The sequence below is a fragment of the Elephas maximus genome, chromosome 17, assembly GCF_024166365.1.
Source record: "Elephas maximus indicus isolate mEleMax1 chromosome 17, mEleMax1 primary haplotype, whole genome shotgun sequence".
NCBI classification, from domain to species: Eukaryota; Metazoa; Chordata; class Mammalia; order Proboscidea; family Elephantidae; genus Elephas; species Elephas maximus.
The window spans coordinates 60,040,986-60,053,444 of NC_064835.1; the positions used below are offsets into that span (position 1 = coordinate 60,040,986).

General features: G+C 39.9%; 1 protein-coding gene across 5 annotated transcripts in view; it reads left to right on the plus strand.

The window, feature by feature from the left end:
- The window catches only part of GCFC2 (GC-rich sequence DNA-binding factor 2), a 59,911-nt gene that overhangs the window by 22,530 nt on the left and 24,922 nt on the right, over positions 1-12,459 (plus strand). Inside the window, exons 8-12 of one of the 5 annotated variants that reach the window (XM_049856736.1) lie at positions 452-533; positions 1,027-1,139; positions 2,106-2,305; positions 4,114-4,264; positions 8,937-9,040. In XM_049856736.1, coding sequence (XP_049712693.1) covers positions 452-533; positions 1,027-1,139; positions 2,106-2,305; positions 4,114-4,264; positions 8,937-9,040 — 650 coding nt within the window. Of the gene's footprint in view, positions 1-451; positions 534-1,026; positions 1,140-2,105; positions 2,306-4,113; positions 4,265-6,756; positions 6,867-8,936; positions 9,041-12,459 lie in introns of those variants that run through there. The other 4 variants (XM_049856737.1, XM_049856738.1, XR_007513614.1 and 1 more) reach the window with 4 other exon arrangements.

A 12,459-nucleotide genomic window follows, 5' to 3' on the forward strand; every position in this document is an offset into this window, starting at 1 on the left:
GAAGGAAATTTGGCAGTAGAGTTTTGTTGTTATTTTCAAGTGCTGAGCTACATTCAACAGCCACAGTACATTTCCTTAGGCAGGCCGAGTTGAAGCCCGTTAACATTGTGATAGGGAGTTAACGTTGCATAATAACATATGTTGAAACCCTGGTGGCATAGTGGCTAAGTGCCACGGCTGCGAACCAAAGATCCGGCAGCTGGAATCCACCAGGCGCTCCTTAGAAACTCTGTGGGGCAGTTCTACTCTGTCCTATAGGGTCGCTGTGAGTCGGAATCAGCAGCACTGGGTTTGGTTTAGTATTGGTTAATGACATATGCAGTTTAACATATTATTGGTGAGTATGTTTATGCATACATATGTGTATATACACCATGATTTCACTTTTGTTTTGTAGTAATTCACTTTTTTAGAGAACTTGCAGTATGAAATCAGTTTTATTCATTTGCAGGCAAAGCTGAGACATCGACAAATGAAAGCTTGGCTATAGATGAAAAAACACAACGGATTTTAGAAGAGATGGAATCTCGAAGGTAGCTACGTAAAGAGTTATAGCATCACCGAGCAAGTGTTTTTCACTACTTAAGCATAATTAACCATGTGGTATAATTAACCATAACCTGACATATTAATTTATGAGAATAATATAAAACCAAAATTTAGTTAAATAGTCCTCAACCCCAGAGCTTGAAGACATACTGGTGTATTTGGATCAGTTGAAAGGAATGGGTAAAATGAGATTTATCACGCTGAGAATTGCTTACAACTAGAAGCTGGTCCTAGGAAGCCATCTTTAAATTCTGATTAACCCATGGGAATATCCTGGATGGCAGTGTCTTATAATAGGAGAAAAAAAGGAGAACTACCAATTCAGACTAATGCTGCAAAGATTTCAAAAATATTAGCATGAAACTCTGTGCTAATATGATGGTGTACTTCTGGACATTTTTAGTTTTACTCATTGTTTTAAAGAATTTATTTTCAACAAGAGCTTTTAACTCATTTTTGGTTTACTGCCAAATACAGGGCACGAAGAAGACAAGCAAGGGTGCTTTCTGGGGATTGTAATCATGAGGAAGGAACATCAAGTGATGATGAACTGCCCTTAGCAGAAATGACTGACTTCCAAAAAAGCCAAGGTCAGTTACCAAGTTTCTAATGTGCCTTGATTCAAAGTATATAAATTGTGGGAAATACCTTGTTGTATTTTTGTTCCTATCCTTACATACATAAGCTATATGAAACAGTGGGGAAATTCGAGGGAAAAAGGAAACATATCTTTTCCTTTAAGACTCATTTGCTGCCTCTGGAAAAAATTGGAAAAAACCAGGAGGGAGCGTTATGTTTCTACATCTTTATGGGTTTTTCCTTCAGCCTTTCTGGTTTTATTTCAGCAACACACACTATGTGATTATTTTTAATTTAAAACAACTGAATTTAGTGGAACCATTCTTAACATGGAAACCCTGGTGGCACAGTGGTTAGGAGCTATGGCTTCTAACCAAAAGGTCTGCAATTCGTATCTACCAAGCGCTCCTTGGAAACCCTGTTGGGCAGTTCTACTCTGTCCAATGAGTCAGAATCGACTCAACAGCAGTGGGTTTGTTTTTTCTTTTTTTTTTTTTTTTGGTTTATTCTTAGTATTATGTGCTGGTAAGATGTGTATAGTTGAAAGAATGTGAGCTTCGGAGTCAAATAGACTTGGGTTTGAATAAAAAAAAAAAAAAAGTGTGTGATCGTAGGCAAATTCCTTGACCTCTCCAAATCTGGCCTTCTTGTTATTTGTTAAGTTTTCGTTTTGTTTCTTTTTTTGCCTGTAAATAGGATAGTAACACCTACCTTATAGGGCAGATAGTTATGGTGATGAAATGAGATAATGTATTGGTAATACTTTAACATATAGCAGGGACTCAATAAGTGGTATTTGCTATTAGTGTTGACATTACTATTACTAATATGACTTTTTAATAAAAATAAATTTTATGTGTTACTAGCAAAGGAAGTTTTCAGTTGAATTGATTGTGTAGTCATGTGTGACTATAAGGAAGCAAACTTAAAATTCACACTTAAAATGCATAATATAAAGAAACTTCTTTTGTTTACAGGGGACATTTTACAGGATCGTAAGAAGATTTTTGAAGATGTGCATGATGATTTTTGTAACATTCAGAATATTTTGTTGAAATTTCAGCAATGGCGAGAAAAGTTTCCTGATTCTTATTATGAAGCTTTCATTAGTCTCTGTATACCAAAGCTTTTAAATCCCCTAATACGAATTCAGTTGATTGATTGGAATCCTCTTAAGGTAATTGTGCTTAACATATGAAAAAATAATCCTGATCACTTGAGTTACTTAAATTCTCTTACTGTCAGGTTAGCTGTGAAATACCTCACCCATAGAACTGGAGCTGATAATCAGTGCTTTGGAGCAATACTCTGGAAATGCCTGCTTCAGGCTACGTTCTTTTCTTGGTTCTCAAGTGATTTTTAAGACTTAGTGGCACTAAGGATGAGTAAAGCAAATACATTTTTTTTTTTTTAACAATTTCTGTGTTAAGGATCGCCCAAGAAAAGTATAAGGTGGTATTATACCTTAAGAATGTTACAGTCTGTATGGAAAAATTAGACCTAGGAACCTTGTTCCGAGAGTTCTGAAGTTGGAAATGACATATTCAAAAGAGATAACTAGGAAACTTGTATTGAGGAGGAGGAATGTAAAGGAGACTCTAAAGGGTATGTAGGATTAAAATCAGGGAGAGAGAGAAAGGGAAGTTTTATCTCGGTAAGTGATAGTGGCCTGATGAAAGCAATACTTAGGGACCCTAGCAGTGATCTAACTTGAATAGAAGGGAAATCAGAAGTGGAGATAAACACTGGAAGGCTATTGCTATAATTATCCAAGTTCAAGGTGATTAATTCCTCACGTAGGTTGATAGTGACAAAGGGAAAAGAAGAAAGGGTTGATTACAAGAGGTGTTATGACGAAAGAATCAGTAAAATATGGAGAATAACCCTAACCCTTCAAATCCAAAGATGACCCCAGGGTTTGGATTCCAGTTTATTAGAGGAACAGTGATTAATAGAAATGGGGCCTTTCCAGAAAGAGAAAAGGGTTTGTTGGAATTTTCACTTCATAGATAATTAAATGACAGTGGGACATTTACACAGGTCTACCTAGTAAGCTGGAAACCCTGGTGGTGTAGTAGTTAAGTGTTACGGCTGCTAACCAAAGGGTTGGCAGTTCAAATCCACCAGGCGCTCATTGGAAACTCTATGGGGCAGTTCTGCTCTGTCCTGTAGGGTCACTACGAGTTGGAACCGACTTGACGGCAATGGGTTTTTAGTTTTTGGCCTAGTAAGCAAACAGAAATGAGAAACTGAAGTTCTAGGAAGAGATGAGAGCTGAAGATAAAGATTTAGTGAAGGGAAGGATGGAGCCATGTCCGTTAATCTTTCTCTGCCTTAGCCATGCAGGCCTGGTGGCACTCTTAGGCTCAGGGTCCTGTGGTCTTCACAGTACAGGAACCACGTCCATCCCTAAGGTACTGCTAGGTAAGTCATCAGGGCTGCAGCCGAGGTGTTGGACTGGGCACTCTCTTATGCCTAGCAGAGAGCTGTTCATTCATGCAACAAGTAGTAACTGGGCAGCTGCTTTTTGCCTGGTAAGCTAAAAAAAAAAAAAAAAAAGCTAAGCTGCATGCAAATTATGTTTGTACTTATAAAAATGGCGAGAGCCAGAAGTGAATTTTGCTCGAGGCAGATGAATTTTTATGAATAATTTCCATGGGGATGTCAGGTGCTAGTCTAATAAATGTGTATTTTGCCCCTAACAGAGTGCTTGCCATTGGCAGGCTCTGAAGGTCCTGGCACACAGTGGGCACCTGCTGAACATTCGTTGTATGAACGAATGTGTGAAATGCAGCTTCTTACGTTGCTTAGACATCCTGTCTTAGTCACACTTTCCTGGCCTAGTGCCGCATACACAGCGTTGAGATACGGAATTATCTCTGTTGGGCCTTAGAAAAGCTCTGGTGATTATTTAAAAAGCTCGCTATTTTAAAATAAACAAATATTTAAGAATTCATTTGTAAGCTGTGTAATTCTATTTATAAGCAGGATTCCATAGGTCTGAAACAAATGCCGTGGTTCACATCTATAGAAGAATTTGTGGATAGCAGTGTGGAAGATTCAGAGAAGGAAGATAGTTCTGATAAAAAAATCTTGGCTGCTGTCATCAACAAAACAGTTATTCCTCAACTGACAGGTACTACTTTGTAACCTTGATAAATTTACGTTGATCTTAGAGTAAAAGATCACTGGCTTTTGTTGCCGTCCCGAATTTTTTTTTTTTTTTTTTTGAACATGGGGGAATGTTAAATGCAGTAGAAATCAACAGAGGTCCTAATTTTGGCTGGTTAATAAACACTCGTTTGTGGGAGTGGCTACCAACTGCCGATATTCTGAACCTTTAGCATTTGTGACATGTGCACCGCGTTGTGGCACCTAAGTCATTTATTAGTGGCACGCAGGCATCTGTACTACATGTGTCACTTTTTTTCCCTTAACTTCCCCCATCCCCTCAGGTTTCTGTTCTTTATTTCTTCTCCCTTTCTTTAAAAAACATCATGACATTTTTCTCACATCTGCCACTGGCAGTCAGAAGCACTTAGCATTGAAGTCTGAAGACACTTGTTTTATCTGACATTGTATCTGATGAGGGTCTGTTTCACCATGTCACCAGCTCTGTTTCAAAAGCTGAGTTACCCAGGTTTGTGTTGCACCTCCGCCAACTCGATGAAACTCTAAAGCTTTTCCTGATGTAACTTGCAGTGCAGTTTTGGGGACATGGGGTGTATTAGAAAGTTACCACTCCTAACTAGCTCTATTAATAATAGTATAGAATTTATTTGCTTCATTTAAATACTGTACTGAAAAATCCAAATACTTCACTGAAGATTGAAGAGTCCCACAAATAAGCAGCATTTTGAGAACTTAGTACTGGCTGTACATTTTTTTCTTGTACTTTATATTCAAAGAAATATTTGGAATCCACAGAAACTGTATCATATCAGGTTGTTTTAATGCTTTGGTTGTTTGTCCTCAGTGGCTGTGGGAGTTATCAGAACTGAGTTTTCCTGATAAGTTAAATAAAGCCATTTCAGAACCAGCCTCATTAGTATTCACATCTTTCTTAAATTTTATTGTACACTCCTTAGTTTTCCTATAGCTAACTTCACATAACTTATTTTTGTTGACTAAAAATTATCCCTGAGAAGCCCCAGTCTTACTGCACTGTAACAGGGCCCTTAACCACTGATTTGATGAGTAGTTGGTGCCTCTGAGGCTACAGAGCTGTTGTGTTGTTGATATGTTTTTAAAGTCATCTGGCTTCTACCTCCATATACCACTGACATTGGCCTAACCAAGGACACCAACAACTACCTGATAAGATCTCACTGGACATTTTTTAGCCCTTCTATCCCTCTTGAGAAGAGAAGTGACATGGTCTACCCTAACATTTTAACAGACTCACTCTAGCTATTGTGTTGAGAGCAGACTCTAGGGAGACCAGTCTGGAGGCTTTTGGACTAGTATGTTAAAAGTGGAGGTGGTAGAAAGTAGTTGAATTCTGTATATGCCTTGAAGGTAGCACTAACAGGATTTGCTAATGGATTAGTTACGGGTCAAGAGAGAATGAGAGGAGTCAAGAATGACTACATGATATTTGGCCTGAGCACCTGGAAGGACAGATTTGCCATTTTCTGAAATGAGAAAGACTGAGAAGAACAGATTTAGGACAGGGAGGCTTGTCAGCTCAGTGTGGGACATGTTAAGTTTGAGATGCCCGTCATCCAAATGGAGATATATGTCAAGCAGGCTGTTGAATATACGAGTCTAAAAGGGGAGGTCCAGGCTACAGATAGAAATTTGATATTCATCAGCATATATATGGTATTTAAAGCCACAAGACTGACATTAAATACTAGGGAAGTGAGTACAGATAGGAAAGAAAGGGTGTGACTTGAGTTGAGATACCCCAGCATTTAAAGATCTTATTGCTGACGAGCAGCCAACAAAGGAAACCAGAGAGGTAGGCAGGAAGCCAGAGAAGTGTGGTATCCAGGAAGGCAAGTGAAGAAAGTGCTTCCAGGAGGAAAAAAACTCTGATCACCAGTTACAGTTGTTGCTCATAGGTCAAGTCAGATGAGGACTAGAATTGACCATTGGATTTTGCAATGTGAAGGTCATCTGTGATGATGAGAACAGTTTGCTTAGAAATAGTAGGAAATAAGGCCTAATTGAAGGGAATTCAAGGAGTAGGAGAGAAATTAGAGACTGTAAGTTTAGACAGGTTTTTGTTTGTTTGAGGAATTTTGCTGCAAAAGGAAGGAGAGAATGGGGCAGGGCAGTAGTGGGGTTGGGGGAGTAGAGCCAAGAGAGAGTTTTTTGTTTTTGTTTTTCCATATAAGAGATAATAGCTTGTTTGTAGGCTGATGGGAAAGATCCGGCGGAGGTGGAAATGATGATGCCAGAGTGAGAGGGGAGAGTTGCTGGAGCAGGGTCTTCAGCTAAGCCAATGGGGTTGGAATCTCATGCCCACGTAAAGGATTGGCCTTAGCGAGGAGTGTGGGTGCTTCAGCCAGGGGACCAGGAGACAAGTTAGAGCATGTGGGCACAGCAGGTAAATGTGTGGATGCTGTGGGCAGAGCTTGTGGAGCTTCTCTTCTGATTGCTTCTGTTTTCTCGTCACATTAGGAAGTAAAGTGATCAGTGGAGAGTGAGAGTGAGGAAAAAGGAAAATGTGTGAAATAGTCGTCTAGAAGAGGCAGTCCATCAACTGAGAGTGAGAGCAAGGAGGAAGGAGAAGGTATGAAATAACCATCTAGGTGAGAGGAGAATGAGTGGGCCAGGGAAACAGACTAGGATTGCTGGGCAGCTTTTTTCTTTTCCTTTTTTTATTGCATTTTAAGTGAAAGTTTACAGTTCAAGTTAGTCATATGAATATTTATACCCACATTGTTATCTGACCCTAGTTGCTCTCCCTGTAATGTGACAGCACACTTCTCCTTTCCACCCTGTATTTCCCATATCCATTCAACCAGCTTCTGTCCCTTTCTGCCTTTGCTTCTCCCATCTAGACAGGAGCTGCCCATTTAGTCTCATGTATCTATTTGAGCTAAGAAGCACACTCCTCATGAGTATCATTTTATGTCTTATAGTCTAGTCTAATCTTTGAAGAGTTGGCTTCGGGAATGGTTTTAGTTTTGGGCTCACAGAAAGTCTGGGGCCGTGTCTTCTAGGGTCCCTCCAGTCTCAGTCAGACTGTTAAGTCTGGTCTTTTTAGTAGAATTTGTGTTATGCACCCCACTTCTCTTCTACTGCATCAGGGACTCTCTGTAGTGTTCCCTGTCAGGGCAGTCATTGGTGGTAGGCGGGCACCATCTAGTTCTTCTGGCCTCAGGCTAATGGAGTCCCTGGTTTATATGGCCCTTTCTGCCTCTTGGGCTCATATTTTCCTTGTGTCTTTGGTGTTCTTCATTCTCCTTTGCTCCAGGTGGGTTGGGACCAATTGATATGTCTTAGATGGCCATAGGGTTGCTGGGTAGATGGCCACTTGCTAACTTTTAAGACCCCAGATGCCACTCACCAAAGTGGGATGCGGAATATTTTCTTAATAAACTTTGTTATGCCAATTGACCTAGGGATGTGCCCTGAAACCATGGTCCCCATGTCCCCGTGCTGGGCAGCTCTAAGGGCTCTCTGGGTGATGAATTGAAAGTATGTTTTCCTGGTGATGAATTGAAAGCATGTTTTCCTCCAGCCACACTTCAGTTGCATGACTACAGGCACAGACTCAGTGGCAGGATGGATTTAACTCATTTTGTGGCTTAGGCAGGCAACTTCAGCAAAGCCCAGGAGAGGCAGGGAAATTGCAGGTGTATGCAGATATGTAACTGTAATGACTGACCATGGAGTTTAAATGAAATGAGGAGGAAGGGAGTAGACACTAGAAGTGAGCGCTGTGAAAAGGTGGTTGGATCAATAGATTATAGGTTCTGGTGAGGCTGAAGGCCTGTTAGAATGGAGGTACTAGAGGAATTGATCTGGAAAGATGGGGGAGGGGTTATCACTGAGTAGGGTGTATGACATTGTGGTTACAGAGGGGATCAGTTACTAGTAATGACAGGGAATGAGTACAGCCATGGGAATGAGTGGCTGAGGAGAGATGGAGCACAGGGTTATTGGGAAAGACCACACTACTGGAACAGTTAACACCATAGATTTTGAAATGACAAGAGTTATTTTAGGAATCGTGTTGGAGAGAGTGGCAGGGTCCCAGGAGTTGAGAATCCTCAGGGAATGAAAAGAAGTATCCTCCAGGATGCAGACTGCCTCACCAGAGTGGGGGAGCATGTCATAGCCTGCTGATGTGAGATTTTAAACTCAGTTATTTTAGGAGGGAAGGAAATGAGCAATAAGGAAGATACATACCTCCCTTCCAAGTATGAAGGATGTAGGACAGAAAATAATTTTCTGTGGAGAAGGCGGCAAGGGAAGCCTTACCATCAGGGAGAGTCAGCTTCAGTTGGGATAAAAAAGCAAAGAGGGCATACCAGCAGAATTTGAGAAAATGGGGGAGTTTGCTGATGATTAACCATTCGTTTCCAGAGGGCTCAATGGGAGGGTTTCAGGAGTGGGAAATGGAAGATAAGGTCAGAAAAGACGATGTTCTGGATAAGAGTCCCAGGGCATGAGGGCATGAGTGTCTTAGACTTCTTGTGCTAACTGACATGAACGTATGTAAAGCGCATAATGAGATTAATCCCAGGGCAGACGGTGTTTTCAGGGATGGGAGATGTTGTCTTGTCAGAAGCATGTGACAAGCAAAAACAGTGTACTAAATAAATTGTGCATGACTGAAATGTTTGTTTCAGACTTTGTGGAATTCATTTGGGATCCCTTGTCGACCTCACAGACAACAAGTTTAATAACACACTGCAGAATGATTCTTGAAGAGCATTCAACTTGTGAAAATGAAGTAAGTAAAGGCAAGCAGGTAGTATTTTCTAGTTTGAATTCCTTGATTTAGTTATAACTTATTTTTATTACAAATCTTCCTTAATAGAAGGTGCAGAAGTACTTATAAGAAACTTTGGAGAAAAGTAGGTTTCTGTCTGATTGATAGAAACTAGGATGGACCATGTTTTCCTTTTTATTGTAGTAAAATCATAAGAGTAAGCCTTGATACTTCTAAACACTGTAACCTGAGAGGTAACTGTTATGATGAAAGGCCACACATACATGTGATAAGACCCAGATTGCTACTTTAATGCTGAGTAGCTAATTTCTCTCTGTTGAATGGTTGGTCTTAGGTATGTTCTCATAACCTAGCCAGCCATCACTCAGGTTTATGAATATACGTTGGCCCTGCAGAGATGAACAGGCAGAAATGCGTAGTGCAAATTCTTCCCTTCAAAAAGAAGAGAATAAAACAAAACTTATTGCCTTTGCTCTTTTGGCAAAATTACAGTGCCATTGTGGCCCTGCTTTAAAAATGATTCCAAAATTAGGCTAACGTTCATTGTATGAACTAGTTATTTGTATTCTACCAAAGAGCAGTAATGTCCTTAAGATTTCAAAGTTCAGTAGGGTAGACTTTCAGATTATAGCGATCTGGTATTGAGTTTACGGAACATAACACAAAAAAAGAACTTTATACAGAGGCCCTGCTGAGAGTCTACTGAATCTCACTTTCATTGTGGTATTCTGTTTTTTATCATTCTGTTGTTAAAATTGTATACTCATGCTGTTAAATAAATAAACCTGTGATGTTGAGGTTTAAGGAGATGAGAGAGAAATTGACAATTGCAAATCACCCAGGTATAATGACCAAAGTGGTTGAAAATCAAGGAGGCATGTCATATTCATAGTGTGAATACCATCAAACTTCAGCACTTGGAATTGGGATCATGGAGGAGAACAGCCATAAGGAGAAATGAGAGGGAAAGGAGGGTACCAGCCTGATTCTGCCTTCAAGAAGAATGTAACTGTAGAAGAAATAAGATAATTTAAGATATAATTTAAGAAATAGCTATAATTTAATATAGGAAACGAGAAGTGTGAGGAGAAGCAAGGGTGACAGGGAACACTTTTGTACCGAATTCCTGTTGTGCACTAGGTACACTGTGAAGTCTTGGCATCTGTGTCGTCTCACATAATTCCAGGAGTTCTGTCAAAAATGAGTGGTAGCCTCATTTTACAGATGAAGTAACTGAGTCTTGAAAACTTGTTCACAGTTACACCATGACTTAGAACTAGGACATGAACCTTGGTTGTTCTGACTGTAAATCCTGAGTTCATCTCTCTGAGCACGTATCTCCCTGTGAGCAGCACAGGTGAAGTGCTATGAAACTTCAGCAAAGAGGCAGGAGAGAGAAGTTACTTTTAACAGTGGGAATTAGGAAAGAATTTATGTTAGAGGTGGCATTTGAGCTAGGATTTGAACATACAGCCATTGATGGAAAAAAAGCACTTTCCACTTGTCTCCAACAGGGCAAAGACACATGTAAGATACATGAAAACTGCTGGAAGAATTACAGATACTTAACCTAGAGAAAATAAGGTTTGTGGGGAGATAGATTATATCTAAAGAAGGAATAGATTTATTCCGTATTGTTAAACAGCACAGAACCAGCATTGGTAGATAAGAACTATGAGGAAGCAGGCATACAATCCTGTATGTGCTTTCTATGTAGGATTATGTAATTATAACCTAAATGCAAAAAGTACTTTACTACTTATAAAATGCTTCCTTTTTTTTTTTCATTTGATCCTCGCCTTGTGAAATGTGTTCATGTTAATACATTTTCTAGATGAAGAAGTTGGGACCCAGAAGGGCCAAGTCAGTTGTAAAAGATCACTTGGATACTAAGTGTCAGGCCTGGCATTTTGTAATCACTGAAGCCTTTCAACAGTATTATAGGTTGATTCATGAAGTTCTTATACTAGGATTTTTTATTCTGGAAGCCCTCCCCCTATGAATGAAGGGTTCTTTAGCATCAGTAGGAGGCTGGAAGACATCAGGGATTTTCAGCCTTGGCACTGTAGACATTTGGACCAGATAAGTCTTGTTGTGGGGCGGGGTGGGGTGGGGTAGGGTATAGTGATCTGTGCATTTAGAATGGTTAGAAGTATCCTGGCCTCTCTATCCACTAGATGCCAGTAGCACACCCCTCAGCCTTGACAACCAAAAATGTCTCTAGACATTGCGAAATGTCTCCTCAGAGGGCAGTATCATCCCCAGTTGAGAATCAGTGGACCACATGATGTTCTAGTTTACTAAGACAGTTGACCACTGAAATCACTGTTTTTTTCAGTGGTGTGTAAGAAATTGAAAAGAATGAGAATGCTTCCCGAAGAATGGAGTCAGACAGCATAGTTCTAGTTTTCAAAAGTGAGAAGCAAGCACATTGTATAAGCTAACACCTGGTTTTGATTATGGTTAAGATTCTCAAGATTCTAAAGTACAGAGGCAGATTATCGTTACAGCCGTCGAGTCGGTTCCAACTCATAGCGACCCTGTGTACAACAGAACGGAACACTGCCCAGTCCTGCGCAATCCTCATGGTTGTTGCCATGCTTGAGCCCATTGTTGCAGCTACTGTGTCAGTCCATCTTATTGAGGGTCTTCCTCTTTTTCACTGACCCTCTGCTTTGCCAACCATGATGTCCTTATTCAGGCACTGATCACGCCTGACAACATGTCCAAAGTATGTGAGACGCAGTCTCGCTATCCTTGCTTTCAAGGAGCGTTCTGGTTGTACTACTTCTAAAGAAAGAAAGCAGTGATGACAGCAATCTGACATTGAGAGGGTTCCGAAATACAAATGATGCTTAACGTTTGTTTATCAAAGCAAATTCTCAAATATTACCTCACTTACTTTCAGTGATAAATAAGGGATGTATAACACAAGTACATAAATAGTGCATTTAACTGTCCCACGATGTTAGCATGGGTCAGATGGGGAAAGATAAACTTAGCAGTTCTGCAGGTAGATACACAGAAACTAGTAGGTTGTATCCAAAGAATACTGACTAATAGAGACGTAGCTACCTATGGAGAGTCTCTTAGCGTTAGGTATCTTTTCAGCTTTACCCTGTTCAATCTTTTTATTAAACTGAATGAGGATGTAAAATACATTCTAATTCTAATTTCCGAATGGAAGAAATGCTAGAATTTCTATGACAGACCTATGGATAGTAGAATTAGAATTGAAAAGAATTTCAAAAGATAGGAGAAAATGGATTGACTCATAAGATGAAATTTAAAAGGAATTAAGGTATGTCCTATCTTTGTGTTCAAAAATTCAACTACATAAATAAAAAATGGAGACACACGGCTTTGAGGCAGCATAGCTAAGACAGAGGGATTATAACCAATATCAGTCAACAGTGTCC